The sequence below is a fragment of the Hippoglossus hippoglossus genome, chromosome 4 (genome assembly GCF_009819705.1).
Source record: "Hippoglossus hippoglossus isolate fHipHip1 chromosome 4, fHipHip1.pri, whole genome shotgun sequence".
NCBI classification, from domain to species: domain Eukaryota; kingdom Metazoa; phylum Chordata; class Actinopteri; order Pleuronectiformes; family Pleuronectidae; genus Hippoglossus; species Hippoglossus hippoglossus.
This window is the reverse complement of record NC_047154.1, coordinates 6383047-6399490: the sequence shown is the minus strand read 5'-3', so window position 1 is coordinate 6399490 and position 16444 is coordinate 6383047. Positions and strand designations below refer to the sequence as shown.

Here is a 16444-nt window from a genome sequence, read left to right as displayed (position 1 = left end):
TGACAGCCACATGTTTTGAAGCTCCCAACACAAATCTAAGACGCTCCTGCTGCTGCTGCTGTCTTTCATACAGTTCAGTCAGTTCAAATCAAATTAAGATTGTTGTCCATTACACCACCAAATGTGTTAATTTAGACGAGTAGTCACCACAGGCCAAAGCAAGATTCCCAGCGAAGGAGTTCACATGGGATGACTTTTTTGACACTGGTGTTTAACAGTGTGATTGTTCACTGTATAAATAAACCAAACACTGGAGTGATAAACCACCAGATAGAGTCAACCACGTCGGAAGACTGCGAAGAGCTGCACGCCTCAAAAGGAATCGACTAACTCATCCAGCCACTGAGAGTCTTTTATCGCTCCAGTAAACCAGCTGCTGAGGTCTACAAATAAGAATTGAGGCTTGACCTCTGGATGACAAGCATTGCACATGAGACCGAAAAAACAACAAATGTGATGACGCCGACAACAGTGTTGTAGGCAGGCATGAGGCAAGAACAGAAAAATCTGCATGTTCCCATTTTAACTCCAATATGCACCACAAACGTCACCTGTTTTCCTTCCCATAATGTTAGCTCCTCTGAGGAGCGGACAACACACACACACACACACACACACACACACACACACACACACACACACACACACACACACACACACACACACACACACACACACACAGAGAGAGAGAAAAACAGGCCACTGTTGTTGGCCTAAAAATTCCTTTCTGTGTTAAAAAAGAAATGTGAAAACAACTTTGGGAGGAATGTCATTTATGTCCAGCCTCTCTGAGGGCCTGGTGCTGCGTTTCAGACCGAGGCCTGAAGCAGCTGACGGACTGACAGACGGTCAGACACCCGCTTCTCCCATTATGTGCTGAATCTTATAGAAATAGGTCTCTATAAGTAGACCACCATCCCTGTCTCGGTTCACATTTAGACAGCGTCTCGACACATGGGAAGGGCCCGTCTTATCAGGAGCAGTGCAGAGCTGGGTCCAAAAGTAAAACTGTCATGGCAGCAGGGGTAAATGGGCTGAAAGAAAGGTCATGCATGAGTAATTTCAAATTATTACTAAAATAAAATAACTAGAATGGCATTCAAAAGAGCGCATACCTCCGTCAAGGCTAAACAGTCCCTTTGAATTCAATAAAGCAAAGAACACACACTCAGAGATTACAGCCCCCTAAACATATCTGATGTTTTTCATCAAGATTCACTAATAATTGTCTGAGAAATTAATGAAAATGTTGGAAAATCCTGGATCTGCCCCCGGATCCAAACCAAATTTTCCCTGACCCATACCACATCCTCCCACCAAGTTTCATGGTAATCTGTCAGGTAGTGTCAGTTTAATCCTTCTAACAAACAGACAAATGCAGATGAAAACATAGCCTTGTTGGCGGAGTATTCTTCAAATGTAAAAGAGCTATTTTGAGAAACACTTATGGCACATATACTACTCACCATGAAAGCCAGAGTAGCATCTTGACCATAACCATTTTTAATAAAAAATATAAGAACGTTGCTTAATGCAAAGCTCTAACACTAGCCTATTTAAAAATTCTCCTTTCTCCTTCTCCCTCATGCCTGTACAGTAAAGCTTAGCTTAGTTAAGAATAATGAATGAAAACAGGGGGAAACTGCTGTTCGAGTGCCAAGCCAAAGGAAGTAGCCTAGCCCATAATGTGTTCATTACTAGTGTTTAACATCAAATTGTACAAATTGTTGTTTTCTTTGCCCTAGAATGGGCCCTTTACATGTAAAAACTTTATATTTACATCGGGAGTAGCTTCTCTCTCCGGAGGCTGCCATGTTTTTTACAGTAGCCCAGACTTGACAAACTAAACACCTTTTGAGTTTTTATGACAACTGAAGGCTGCCACAGGTTCTCTTTCGTGAGGTGAGAGGTATTCAGCTGCAAAATGCAACTTCACCACTAGATGTCAAAAAATTCTACACACTGAACCTTTAAGTATCTATAACTCAATGCTGGTGTATAAACAGTCAATGACTGAGAATTAACACGTGCAGGGTATTTTAACAGAAAGATTTATAAACTATTAAACTAATTACCTCCGCCAAGGAGGTAGTGTATTCATTGATGTTTGTTTGTTTGTTAGATAGTTAGCAGAATTACGCAAACAACTACAGGAGGAATTACCACAAAACATGGTGAAAGGATGTGGTATGGGTCAGGAAAGAACTCATTCAGTGTTAGTGCAGATCCGGATCAGGAATTCACCCATCCAGGAATTACTTTCCTCACTTTTTGTGTTCTTCAATATTCACATTGATTTCTCAGAGAATAGTTCATGCACCTTGATGAAACATATCAGGCTTATTAAGGGGACTGATATTTATGATATTTAGGTACAATTTGGTGCAGATACAAATACAAATCTGGATCAAAATGTGATTTCACAAGGGGACTGTTGGGCCTTGGTGGAGGTCTGCACACTACTGAGTGCCATTCTAGTTGTTGACAAATGCTATACATTGATAAACACTTAAATTGTCCACAAATCAGTCATAATTATTGTAATTTTTATACGTTTGAGTGTTTATGCTGTATATTGTTAAATAAATGCTAAATAAGTTGAAAGGGAAGTCATTTTAAAAAATGAGCAAACTAAACTACAAGAAAAGATGAAAAGCTGCTGAATTAGAGTGTATTTATACCAAGAAGAAGGAACGTACAGAAATGTACACAGCTTACCGGAAGCACCCGTCTTGTCAACAATAGTTGGAAAAAACTCAAAACAAAACAATGGTGGCCTCAAGCTTGAGGTTGCTCCGCTGAGTTAGGCATGTCCTGTTTAGGTAGCATTCTTCACAATATACACATAAAACACAAGCAAATGACATCGTCTGACTGCTGACTACAGCTGCATCAGCTCCGTCAACACACAGAACTGATGCAAAGCAGCCTCAGAGCATTTAGAAAGTGTTTTAATTGGTATGAATCATCCAGAAACACAGGTTATCAGCTGGATGAACTGGACGCGAGAGGGAGTCACGCCTGTAACACTAACTGCTGCAGGAAAGTGGTTTGACTTTCATTAAAGGGAGCTAGGTGAAAGCTGAAGACAAGCACATTGTCTGCTCGTGAAAAAGAACACAGAAAACACATACGGCAAAATGACACCGGATCAAGCAATGGCATGTTCGCAACCTCCCCCCACCAAAAGACAAAAAAGAGCCATCATAATGAAAACACTGGGGGAAGCAAAATAACAGCGGGGTTCAGCGCATGTGAATAACCTTTCGGTGCTGGAAACACAGCTCACCCTTTCCAGAATAATTGAATTTGGTGTGCTTTGTGACCAAGTATAAAGGCCTCCCTTTGCTGAGCGGCAGGCCGGCCATGACTGTTGCATAACAGAGCTAATAAAGGAGGCCTACAGGGCCCAGGATGGAGAGGAGGAGGCAGACACGTGGGAACTGCCTCCCTTCTGCTGCTTTGTCTGGGGCCGCGAGCGAGCAGAGCCCCTGGGGCATTAGCGTAGGCATGCCTAACATAACGCTCATTCCACTGTAACAAAAAAGCCCCACAGAGCAGCTCGGCTTATCTGCAGGAGCTGGCAGGGCCGCCCCGAGCTGGTCAGGGTATCCACCGTCCTCGAAGACATGTTCATCAGCGAGGGTGAACGAAAACGAGGACGGGTGGATGGAGACGGTTTACAAAAAGAAATGTTTTAAGAGCTTTATTCTACCCTACATTTCTTCTTTAAAGTTATGTCACGTCGGATTAAAGATAAACACAAGATTCTGCTCTTCTGCATTGGTGCCAGCCATGTGTTGACCGATAGATGCTCCACAGCATTTCACACACCCATCTAATTTCTCACTACACGCTGTCATCTAACCAAAACAGCTCCATCCAGCCCCTCTCCTGCCTGCAGACGCCGATGAACCAGCAGCAGCAAACTTGAACTCTGGCCGATATGGAGCGCCGTTACACCATTTCATGTTCATCACTGACAATTATGTTGCAGCTCAATGGCTCTTGTGTTTTAGAGATCAGGCAATAATTCGTCGCCAAGTTGACTCTCTGGGGCTCAGCGGAGACAGACCTCGCTGTAGGGTGTGCGGACACGTCAGGTCACAGGATGGTAGTACCTGAGGTTTTTCAAATCAGGAGTTGAAGGGGAGCTCCTGAGGCAGCTGTTCCTCTTCATACACAGACCACATTATGGCCAAAATATGACAGTTTGATCCCTGCCAAATAAGGCTAGTTTTACACTGGTTATGTCATAGTCTCCAACACAAAATACCATGGTCCAACAAACACTGACAGGGCAACATTTTCCAACTGATCCACAGGCTTTAACTGCTTGAAATTAATATTTGTAATTGTTGATGCCCATTTTTTTTTGCAATAATACCACAAAATGTGAATATTTGTGGTATGACAGTAAAGTGTTGGTCTGACATTACAAGATATTTGAAAATGTGATCTTGGGTTTCGGGGAATGCCAATCAGCATTTTAAAAATATTTTCTAGAGCTCGACCTATGTGGATTTTTGGAGGCTGATGGTAATAATAACAGTGAGTGACAGGTACACGAACCAGAGCGTGAGAGAGAGAACTGCATTGCATGCTACTTATGGGTAACACACAACTGCAGCTGTAACTATGAGGTCCGACTGTCTGCATGGACAGTAACAGCTTTATGGATGATGGCACGAGTACATGAGCGAGCACAGACATACAATGCAGGAACAGAGCAAAACACCAAATTAGAGATCACATGTTGTTATGAGAAGTGTAACAGGCTTTTTTTGATTCATGACAAAACTGTGGCAGGACAGAATATGGTGGTATTGTAAGAAGATCACCTCAGTCCTCACTGGTATTTAAATATCACTGGCCACAGTGCCTGTCTACATTTGGTTCATTTTTCTGATGCCATGCAAACACATCTGAGGAATCTAATCCCAATGACTTTGTGTCTTCTCTCAAGTCTCTGTGGAGCAGTACGTCATGCCAGGTTGAAGCCAGTTATTCATGATAATTCAGGCCTATTATAACATATGGTCGATACCAGACAACAATCCTTCACCTGTAAGCCTTTGATTTGTGTTGTACTTAAACAGAGCAGCTATCACAATGTGCCTTGACGAGGACAAGTATGAGACCGTTAAGACCATTAATGCATCTCCTGCCATCCCCATCGTGCTCAAGAGTCGTCCGAACAGTCCATTTAAATGCAGTGGATGGAAGGAACTACTGTACATTTGCGCAAGAAAGGCGGACTGAATAACTGACACCTTTTTGTATCCGTTGGATGTTAGCAGAAAGCCATCTTTTACTGCCGTGCAGTAACGTGATCTATAGGAAAGTCAGTATCAGGTGGTGACAGACATTCCTCTGACCGAGATTTACCTATAAATCACTGAGCGGTGAGCAGCACCAGAATAAATGCTGAGAATGTTCTTTTGTCATGCAAACATAAAACCCCACAGTTCCCCCTTCAAACGCTGACGACTGCTATCAGCTTCACCCAACAATGGTTAATCAACTTGCTGGGAGGAGGGGGCCTTGAAGGAAATCAGGTTTCTCTTATCTAGATTACATGCAGCTACTACATTCCTACTGTTGGAGCCGACTGCAAGAAAGCTGCTTTAAAATGTGCTGTGTGCAGCAACAAGCAGACTGGTTTACTCGGGGAGATGGAAACTCTCACTGCACTGGTGTCCCCGCTCCATACTTGGGAGTGTTGTTTTTGTGGATTTCTGCCTTTTCCCCTCTTAATGCAGCCGAGTTCAAATAATTCCCAGTAATCTCACAGAGTCGGCTCCGAATGCCTGATTGAGCCTGTTTCTGGGCTGCTGATATCCCAGTCCCCCACAAAAAGCACATCCTTGCAGCTTTTCCCAGTGGCCCAGCGAGCATTCCTCGCATTTTTCCACAAAGATTTCTGGGAGTTGGAGTTTATCGCCTGTGCTACACTCTCCATTCTCAAATGCAGCAAGAGAGTCACACACACCGAGGGTCATTTTGAGAGGATTTTTGTGGCAGAATGGAGCAGAGACTTCAGAGATGTGTTAGGGCTCCAGGGTGTGTGTGTGTGTGTGTGTGTGTGTGTGTGTGTGTGTGTGTGTGTGTGTGAAGGAAAGGGGAGCTGGGTAACAATAGGTCTCTGTGTTAGGTGTGTGTGAACCAGGAATGTTTCAGGTCACTGGAAGTCATAAATCTGCAGAGCTCCGTGATGAGTGTGGATCACTGAGGTCTGCAGACATTTAGGTTTCCTCTCTCATGGAGGAGAGAGGCATGAGGAAACCCAGGTGAGCGGTGTTAGTACAGTGAGCTGATCAGACCCATCCTCTGACACACAACAAACCGGAAAGACCGAGGGCTGCTGTCTAACCCCGTGTCATTGCTACACGGGAGGAAAACTGTGATATTTCAGGGTTAAAGGGGAGACATGTTGGGACAGTGGTGGCTGGGGCAGCTGCACGGTGGGTGACCGTGGGCGTCACGTCCCGTGTTTGCATGGGAACTTGTTGAGGAGGTGGGGAGGCCTCGATCATCTGCTGCCAGATCTCAGCTGATTCATCGGTGGTGGCTCCATGATCCACAACAGCCCTGGAAACTAAACTCAACTAAACTGGTTCCTTCACTTGTAGCCGGCCCCCTCCCTCCCTGCAGCCGCCCTGACATCTCCTCCTCCAGCCTTGCGGTGTTTTAGTGAGGGAGGGGGGGGGTCTTGTTGTATTAACCTTACTCGGTGTGTATGTATGTGTGTGTGTGTGTGTGATCCCACTACTCCCGGGCCTCACGTACCTATCTCTGGGGTCAATCCACGAAGTTTGCCGGGTGTTGTGGTCGATGAAAAACACTCTGCCATCGTAATCCCGGGCTTCCTCCCAGCCCGCGGGCAGCGGCAGCTCCGAGCTCTCTCTCCGCTTACCGCCGCTGACCCACGGCATAGCGTCGGGATGGTGAGAGGGCACGAGCCCCCTGCCCTGCTGTGTAGTCCCCCCGAGGAAAAGAGAAAGAGTCGCTCCTCTCTTCACCGCATTACAACCGACTCCGCCTCGACGCACTTGTCCGCTCAACAAAAACAGAACTTTCTGCCGAGCTCGTGCGCTGAAAAGTTCCGCCGGAGGTACATCCACTTTTCTCCCGACAAACCCCCCGAAAAACCAGTCTCACGGCACCGCGGCGCTCTCACGGTCCTCGGTCCTCCATGTTCGCCTCCTCCTCCATACTTCATTCCTCCGTGTCCATATTCGGGAAGAGCGGATTTGCATAAGTGGTCGGACGTACGACACAGCAGCTCCGTCCAATGGCGACGAGTCACAGCTCCACGGCTTCATTACACTTTAATACCATGTTTAATACACAGTCACTGCCGTGTTTAAATCTGACACATGTCACACGCTGCAGGTTTAATGCTGTGGTTCACTTATTGAACCTCAACCTGTGGATCCACTTGATTTAACCAACCACACAGTATATATAAGATGAGTGGTGCTTGAGACTGAAACAGGTTCAGCAGTTTAAACATGTCAAACTTTAATTTAGACCATTAAAGCTGATACAGTGGTTTAATCATGACTGCAGGGTTATATCAGCGGCACAGCAGCGCCACCTGGTGTCCAGCACAGACTCAACTGCGTTTGCACCGCAGCCAGGTTGTTTTCAAAGTGTTCACTGTGTGGCAGTGGCGGTCCTAAGATTTTTCTAAATCAGGGGGCTGTAAAGGGGCCACAGTTTACACAGAGGGGCCAATGATATGTCTAACATTCTTGCACAATTCCTGCTTCATTAAGGTGAACTGAATGCCGTGGCTGCGTCTTTCGGAGGAGGTGGTCTACGCGGCCCACAAAGACCGCCTCCTTCGTGAGTCGCGAAGGCAGAACCGAAATAAGAGGGTCTGGTGTACAGTAAAGAGAGAGGGGGGAGGACATGCCAGGGTAATACAGCACGGTACAAGGTACCTGGGCTGCCGCTGCAAAATGAATGTAGCGGAAACCAGACAGCTCATGCATTGGGGAAAGTATTAACCGAATTAACCGACATCAGCAAGATTAAGTAAAGGAATTTATGACCATCCTCACACATTACTGTATATGCCACTATATATAATGTATATTGTATATTACATTATATCTGTACAGGAGAATAGTGCCTGTCTTAATCCACACACACTCCCTTCTCTCTCTAAGCATAACCAAAGGTCAGGTTATAGATAAAGGGCCAACTAGACATTGTAGTGTCTACGTTGAGGGACTTTCATATCTAACTCAGATGTGCCAGACAGAGAGGCACCAACTTCAACTTTTTTGCGTATTTCACCAGTGGAAAGACGTAAGGACACAATGTGATTTAGGAATGCATACTTTAGGCTTAACTGTCCAATAGGATGTGAACACCTACATGTAACATACAGAGTGACAGCAATTCTAGCCTTTCATGGATGTGCTGTTGGAATGGGTGACTCAAGTGGAGGGAGATATACTGGGATGCTGTGGGAGACATCTTCAGACTTGGGGGTGACAATTGCTCATGTTACTCTGTTAGCGTTTGTTTATTGTTCCACCTTCTGGTCTCCTTGATGCATCAAGTCTACATTAAAATCTTCTGCATAAGACATCAGCTGCTGCCTGAGTTCTCCTTTCACCAGCTTCCAGAAAACTTCAATAACATCGGTGAGAGGTTATAAATGTCGGTTACGATACATTTTAATTTTAAGTGCCCAGCCCTACTGGTAACAAAGCTGAAGTTGGACATGCTGAGAAAGTTTTAAAGCCCCTTGTTTTGTTTTTTAAACATGTGTATCATTAGCTGTTCGGTTGAGTTAAAGCATGTACTCAAGTATTGGACATCTTGCCGGAACAGAGGAGGAAATAGACACTTTAATAATTGTTACACATGCACTGTGTATGTGTGAGCCAGGATCTTTGTCTCCCTCTATCTGTGACCTGTAGGGACTGCAACAACACTGACCTGGTTTACTGTATTTCCTCACTTGAAGCCTCTGGTGCACTTACAATTCATTGTGACTTGAAAATCCACTGAGGTCGAATTTGTGATTTTGAAAAGTACATTCTTCATGTCTGGGTCACTGTGGAGATGCTCTTCTGAAGTTGAAGGCAGTTTTTTTCTTACTGGTGGAGTTTGGCATTATTCGGCCCCCAGTGCATCAGACACATGCACTGCTGTTGCAGACTCACACCAGAACACCAGACTGCGGGTGTGCATGTGTGCAGCCGAACAAACGTAGAGTCTTTGTCCGGACGTCTCTCCAGTCAGCTGAGCGTTTTCTGCTCCAGAGGAGGAGGAGTTTAGCAGGCTGGGGATTTTATCTGTGCATTTTTGTTTGTGTGTGTGTGTGTGTGTGTGTGTGTGTGTGTGTGTGTGTGTGTGTGTGTGTGTGTGTGTGTGTGTATGTGTGTGTGTGTGTGTGTGTGTGTGTGTGTGTGCGCGTGTGTCTGTGTGGCTGGGAACCAGTTTCTCTCATCACAGCTTTGATCTATAGCCTCCTACGTCCATTTCCCACAGGCTGTGCTGTGTTCATACGAGAGCCACAATAAGCTGCACTGTCGTTTCTCTTTCAGTCACATGCAGCAGGAGGCCTGACTGTGGCACAGCTACACCAAACTGATGAACATGAAAAAAGTCACATTATTATCTTATGAACATATATGAAGAAATCTCAATATTCATGGAGCTGCTTTTATTTGCTTTGCATCACTTTATTTCATGGACAATAAATCAATTAAGAGCCTGGAGCATTTCCACATTGAAGAGTGCACTAACATTAGTGTTTTCATGCACACGTGTAAGACAAAGTCCTCATCACAACACACAGATTAAAATCAGGAGCTTTTATTAAATGTCTGGAGGCAGCTCAGTTCATGAGAAGCTTATCTTGGTCTGGCATTCGTACATAAATAAAAACCTGCCCTCATCGCGCTGTACTACACATGTATATTTGTTTTTTAACCGGTCAATAAAGTTTACATGTGTGTTTGTTTGTTAGTTAGTTAGTTAGCAGGATTACACGAAAACTACTGAATTAATTATCAAGAATTGGTGAAAGGATGTGGTATGGGTCAATCATGAGCCCTTTACATTTTGGTGCAGATCTGGATCAGAGTGTGGATCCAGGAATGTTGTTAACTTTCCTTAGCATTGTGGGTTTTTCAACATTATCCTTGATTTCTCTGAGAATAATTCAAGGATCTTAGTAAGAAAAAAAAATGTTTTTCAAATTCAGTCATGTTTAGGGGACTGGTATAAGAGTGTGTGCAGTTTGATACAGATCCCAAACAAATTCAGGATCTCGTGGGTACTGTTGGGCCTTGGCGGAGGTAAACACTCTGCCATTCTAGTTTATTTTTGCACTGAATCTTCTGAGTCTCTGAGGACATACAGGATGCAAAAACTGACTTTTTTCATAAAACATAAATATCCTGTCTACACGTAATGACATCCCTTGGGGCCTGCTATCACAGAAAAAAGCATTTGACAATGATCTTGAGGCAGCCCAGTCATCTCTGCCTCTGCTGCCCATTGGCACAGCAGAGGAGCAGAAGGACCACAAAGGGGAGGGCCCGAGCAGGCCCCCCTCTCCTCCCCGCAACGCAGGACGTGTGCTCCTCTGAGTGGGAACTGTTTGTGAAACAGCTCCGAGTTCAGAGACCGAGCAGTCAACTCCAATTATCAGGTACCGTGAGCAGCGTCTGTCCCGGCTGGACATCAACAGGCCTCTCCAGAGAAGAAGGACTCTTGCGGCTCCGTCAAGCGTGGAGGACAGAGAGCGAGGGATGGACACGTGCGCCTGCGCTTTGGAGCTGCTGGGGATGCTGGTCTATGTTGGAGCGTGGCTGTGCGCTTTGGCCACCACTATCTTACCACAGTGGCTGACCATGTCCACCGCCCTGCTGCCTGTGGAGAGCTACGAGCTGGGCCTGTGGGAGACCTGCGTGGTCCAGGACGTCGGGGGCATGGAGTGCCGAGCTTATGACAGCCTGCTGGGCCTCTCCAGTGACATCAAGCTGGCCCGCATCCTCATGTGTGCATCCCTCGTTGTGGGCATGCTGGGAATCCTGGTAGCTATACCTGGACTGTACCTGGTCAACATCTGTAAAGAAGGCAGAGGCTGTCGAACCAAGAGGACTCTGACCACTGTGGGAGGGCTGCTGGGGATGGTCTCTGGAGTGCTGTGTCTGATCCCTGTCTCCTACATGGCCCATTTAGCCGTCATACATTTCTTTGACGATAAAGTACCTGATGTGGTGCCAAGATGGGAGTTTGGAGATGCCCTGTTCTGTGGCTGGGTGGGAGGATTTCTCCTCATAGTGGCCGGGCTGCTCCTGGTCACCTCATGCTGGTGCTCACAGGTGGAGCCTCAGCCGGCGCAGCAGCGACGGTACCAGGTGATGAGTACGGACATTAACTTCAGGAAGCGCACAGAGTACGTTTGAGGGATCGTCCATGATAGATTGACCTGCTTAGAGACTGACAGCACAACACAATCACCCGCAGAACTGCACTTCATTCAAACAGCTTGAAAACAATGATGTTCACATCTGGTTTTACATCACCGCGTAGGAGTTGCTTCAAAGGTTTTGTAAAACTCGGCCTCGTTTCAGCTACTTCCAATGACTCACCTGCACAATCAAACATTAGATTCTAAGACAACCTGCTGTGACCAGTAAAAATGAATATTTTTTTAAAGATATGTTTTATAAGATGCTTTATATTCCCTACTCTGTGACTGCTTCAGAAACTTTCTCCTATCAACACCAGCAAAGACAAACGTAGCCTGATTCACAAGAAAGTTTAGCTTTTAAAATGCTGTGATTGTAAGTTATTCTTCATACTAAAACATAGAGGCAGCACACATTTTTCATGTGATGATTCATGTAAAGACGTTGTTTCTTGTTTCCATTAAAAATGTAATTTTTTTTGCTCAAGTATTGTATCCTCTGTTTGTTAGTCCTGAAAATGATCAACTCTAAAATCGGTGACATGAAAAAGTTACTTAAGTTTGTCCTCAGTTATGTCAGAGGGGAAAACATGGCTGCTCTTTTAGTCACGTAAACCTATTTTCGGTGTGGAAGCAGCGTTTCCCAGTTGCTGTCTTAACAACCAGACGACAAGCCGAGCGGGGGGGGCGGTGGCGACTTGAAACAGCCGTCTTGGTTCATCAGGTGTGTCTGCGGCGGTGGAAACGCAGCTTGAGACTAATTCCATCAGATTTCCTGGTCACTCGCTGAGCTAAGCTGTGTTTAATGAATGCTTTAATGGGCAGTGTGTACTGTGAAGAATGCAGAACAGGTTGCCCTTGCGCCTCCCGCTTTGACATAATTACACAGAATTGCCAAGGTCAGAGGGCGCCCCTGCTCCCTGCACTGCAGCACTGTCTGTATCATTTTCACACACACAGGCCCAGTGACATATATGGGGAGGATTTGTAAACCTAATGGTCCTCGTTGTGGTGTTGTGGCTCTTATAGAAGGACGTTAATGAGAGATAATGATGTTAGCATGTCGGGGCCAGAGACATGACCGACTTCACTTATCAGTGCATCTGTCAGGCCTCGCGGAGCCTCTGACGCCACATGGGCTGCAGCGAGGGCCCCGTGTCTCCCAGTGTGAGGGCAGCAGTCAGCAGGGGAGGCAGTGAAAACAACTTCATGATTACTGTGAGACTCCAGTGGCATGAGGAATTATGTCTAAATGCATCCGACTGCAAACAAACAGGGCTGCTCTCAGGGGGCCGATAAGTCAACTGCTCACAGGGACAGGACATATTGTCAGTTCAAACCCTGATAAGATATCACATTCAAGAGGTTGGAAATCACAGTTATGTGAGATCAGTCGTCCATGGCTCAACACGCTCATTAAAGATATGATAACATTCCTGTGCCCTAAAGAAATCCAATGTTTGTTTCTGATGGGGTGTTGAAATGTAAACCCGAATAAAATCCTACCTGAGTGACTGTGGTTATTTTGCCACCATGGCTCCACATGGACATGACGCTGACTGTATAATACATTTGATCTTATCTTGATCTCTGGGGATGATTCAAACTCTGAGGAGGATCAAAGGAACACGTGATGACTTATCGCTCATCTGCCTGGAGCTTTACCACCAATCATCTCTCTTGGATCCAATGAACGATTAATAAAATGTGATCAGCTGGACTAAAATATCGGGTTGTCCATTAACCAGAGGGTTGGTGGTTTGATCACTGGCTCCCCCTGCATTCCAAGTATCCTTAGGCAAGATACTGAACCTCAAATCGCCCCTGACGGCTGTACCGACGGTGTATGAATGCTGTGTGTGTGAACAATTGTGAGTGATAAGACTTGAAAAGGATTATATAAATACAGTCAATTTACAATTCAAGGGTAAAACACTGAATACTTTGATCTGACACCTTTAAATGTTTTTTCTAGAAGTGATCACATTCCCTTCTGTCTCAGTCTTCCTCCATTCTAGCCGACAGAGTAGATGACTTGGCAAAACAGATTAGATAAAGCATTGCCAGCTCTGGGTATTATCTGCCTGACATAATATTATCTCCTATCTTATCTCTGGGGTGGTGAAGACAGAGGCGGAGGGATGGACAGAGAATTATTGAAATACTTTTACCCAAAACTCTTATCTGGAGGAATGTTTCTGAATAATATTGAGTTATACTCAATTAGATTCAAGTCAGTGGATGTCCTGTTACAATTTACTGGCACTGTGATAACACGGCTCACCACCGTCTTGATGTGGTCAGACCAGGTCTACCATTCACCCACTTGTGGAACTTGTGTTTTTGACGGAGAGCTGTGCTCGGCTGAAGAGGGTCTTTTGTTCCTTGGCAACAAGCCGCCTCCAGAGAGGTGCAGCGGGCCACTGGGCCACAGTATGTGTTCATGTGTGTGTGTGTGTGTATGCGTGTGTGCTTTGCCTGGCAACAATCACGACTGTGAGGCGGCCCCCTCTCCGTACTCACATGCCTGCTCGCGTCAGCCTCCTACCCAGGTCACATGAGCAGGCCCCCCAGTCAAGCTGACCTGCTGCGATCCCTCCTCACATGGTCACATGGTCATAGTCAGAAGCCCACACCTCAGCAGGTCATGTAGCCGCCCCCGGCCCGTGCGGTAATAAAGCTGATCAGTCATTACAGGAACCTGCAGGTTACTCACTCCACAGAACATTCAGATAATGCTGAAGAGATAAAGTTTATTATGACATCTGCAGATAGGAATCTGTCCCTGGACTCTCCGTCCAGTTTAGCTGTTAAGTTGTTACACTGACTTAAAATAGATTTCACTAAGAACATGGCAGCAGGGACTCATATCATGTCACACACGATGTTTTATATTACACTACTAATCAAAGCTGCTATACGCATTATTTCTGTATTAATGATGGATGTTTGACAACATGTTTGTGAAAGGTGCCACTTGTGACAGACCCATGAACAGACTGTAGTTCTCTTCAACTCCACACAACATTTTAGCCTCTTTCAGATCATCGTATTGTTTTTTCGAGGCCACAGCTTAATTTTTCAGGTTCATTCTCATGGCTCTCATAGTCGTATTTGCCTGTAGCAAGCAACTTCTTTCAGCAAAGAAAACCTCAACCTCCCCAATAACCCTGTCTCACTGAAGCATTTAGAAGCTGTAGAGCTTAACTAAGATAAATATCTTCCCCCATCAGGTGTACAGAAACCCGAATGCTAATGTTGCTCCATATCTGTAAGACTGTGTAGATTCATTTAAATGACCTGGTTATGTCACAGTTTGTTCTTGCTGCATCCAAGAGGCCAATCAGTTACAAGTCTTGTGTTCTTCACAGCTACAGAGCTCCATGTTTATCTATTCCTTGGTAAACTCTTTCAATAAACGTACTTCTACCAGAAAGCCCTTCTTGATTTTATCTGCATTGTTAATTACCTCTGTCAAGGGGGGTTTGTTTGTTTCCCAGCAGGATTACGTCAAAACTACTCAACCGATTTCCATTCAATTCCGGGAAAGGGTTGGACTTGGAAGATTGTTTTTCACTTTCTTCAACATTGTGGCATTTTTCAACATTTTCTTTGATTTCTCAGGAAATAATCAGTGGATCTTGATGAAAAACATGTGACTGGTTTGGGGGACTGATATTTATGAGTGTGGGAAATTGGGTGCAGATTCAAATATGAGTTTTAATGTGGTTTCATAAGGGGCCTTGATGGAGTTATATTTATTTTATTTTATTTGTTGTCTTGCTTATTGTGAAGCATTTTGTAACTGTGTTTTGAAACGTGCTGTATAAATAAAGTTTATTATTATTATTATAAGTGGATTCATTAGAATGGAGGCAATGCCAGCATTTGAATGTCACATTATCAGTTATTCTTTAATAGTAGTAGTATAATTCAATTAATATTTTTTAGATTATGGTCCCTTAATAAAGAGTAAAGAGACTCTATTATTCCAGGGGAAAATTACACAGCTTTTTTACTGATGTTTCACCTGTTTGTAATAGATGTCATTTAACGCATTCTTTCTGGTCATGCAGTAAATTTTACACATACTGGGAAAGCATTTTTCACTGTTTCTCAGAGGCTTTTGGGAACCTGATCCGCTCATAGCCATTCTTGGAGGAACAAGCTCCCTACCGCTTGCCAATAAGTTTGGAAAAAAGGCTGTTTTGTTTGGAATGGGGATTGCAAAAAAATGTATCCTGCGAGTGTGGAAAATGGAGTCTGTACCCACATGCGATTTATGATTGATAGAGATGTCAAACAAATTACACCTGGAGAGACTGAGATTTTATAATGAAAATAGAGGAGGGGTGTTTGATAAGATATGGGACCCTGTTCTGAAATGTGTTCAGGGCGAGGACTAGTGTGTTATGTTATGTCCGGTGTTAAGCACCTTGCTGTGTATTATCCTTTTAATTTTTCTATGTATAGATACCTTTATACTTAGAGAAAAACTGCTTTGTATTTAATTTGACTATGACTGTGGCTACTGTTATTACCCAAGATGTACTGTGTCTGTTTGTATTATTGCTAAAAAAACATAAACATATTCAAAAAACATAATAATAAAAAATTAAAATACAAAGAGTATGAAAATATTTCTGGTTCATTATAAAACATAGTAAAATTAGACAACACAATGGGAAAGACATTATTTTATACACTTTTCCCCAAAATTCTCTCTGAGATATCTGATGCAGTGTTGTAGATACAATCTTTAAGATGTTTTGTGTGTATGGGTTTGAAGGCTGATTGTACACATACTTATAAGTTGTCCGTTAATCTGATTGTGTCTTAGAGTGTTGTCATTAAAAAAGGGACTTTGTTGTGTTCCTGCAATCACAAAAAAATAAAATAAAAAGTAAAGCAACAATAATAAGATGTGATCGAGCAGCACTGTGATTTAAATGTGACTTTATGGCATTGTCTGCTCCTGAAGTTGCATGTTTTTTTTCA

At 44.2% G+C, this 16444-nt stretch overlaps 2 protein-coding genes across 2 annotated transcripts in view; one reads left to right on the top strand and one right to left on the bottom strand.

Annotated features, from left to right (window-relative positions):
• Positions 1–7301, bottom strand: part of wwc3 (WWC family member 3) — a 30795-nt gene extending 23494 nt beyond the window's left edge. The window contains exon 1 of the mRNA XM_034582815.1: positions 6790–7301. Coding sequence (XP_034438706.1) covers positions 6790–6935 — 146 coding nt within the window. The 5' untranslated portion in view covers positions 6936–7301. The remainder of the gene's footprint in view (positions 1–6789) is intronic.
• Positions 7302–10580: 3279 nt separating this feature from the next.
• LOC117759948 (putative claudin-24) lies at positions 10581–11999 on the top strand. Its single transcript, XM_034582497.1, has one exon. It carries the CDS (start codon positions 10782–10784, stop codon positions 11439–11441), a length of 660 nt encoding a protein of 219 aa, XP_034438388.1. The 5' UTR covers positions 10581–10781; the 3' UTR covers positions 11442–11999.
• Positions 12000–16444: the final 4445 nt, after the last annotated feature.

Excerpts from the sequence above, each read along its gene's own strand:
- LOC117759948 (XM_034582497.1), top strand. The coding sequence starts at position 10,782 with ATGGACACGTGCGCCTGCGCTTTGGAGCTGCTGGGGATGCTGGTCTAT.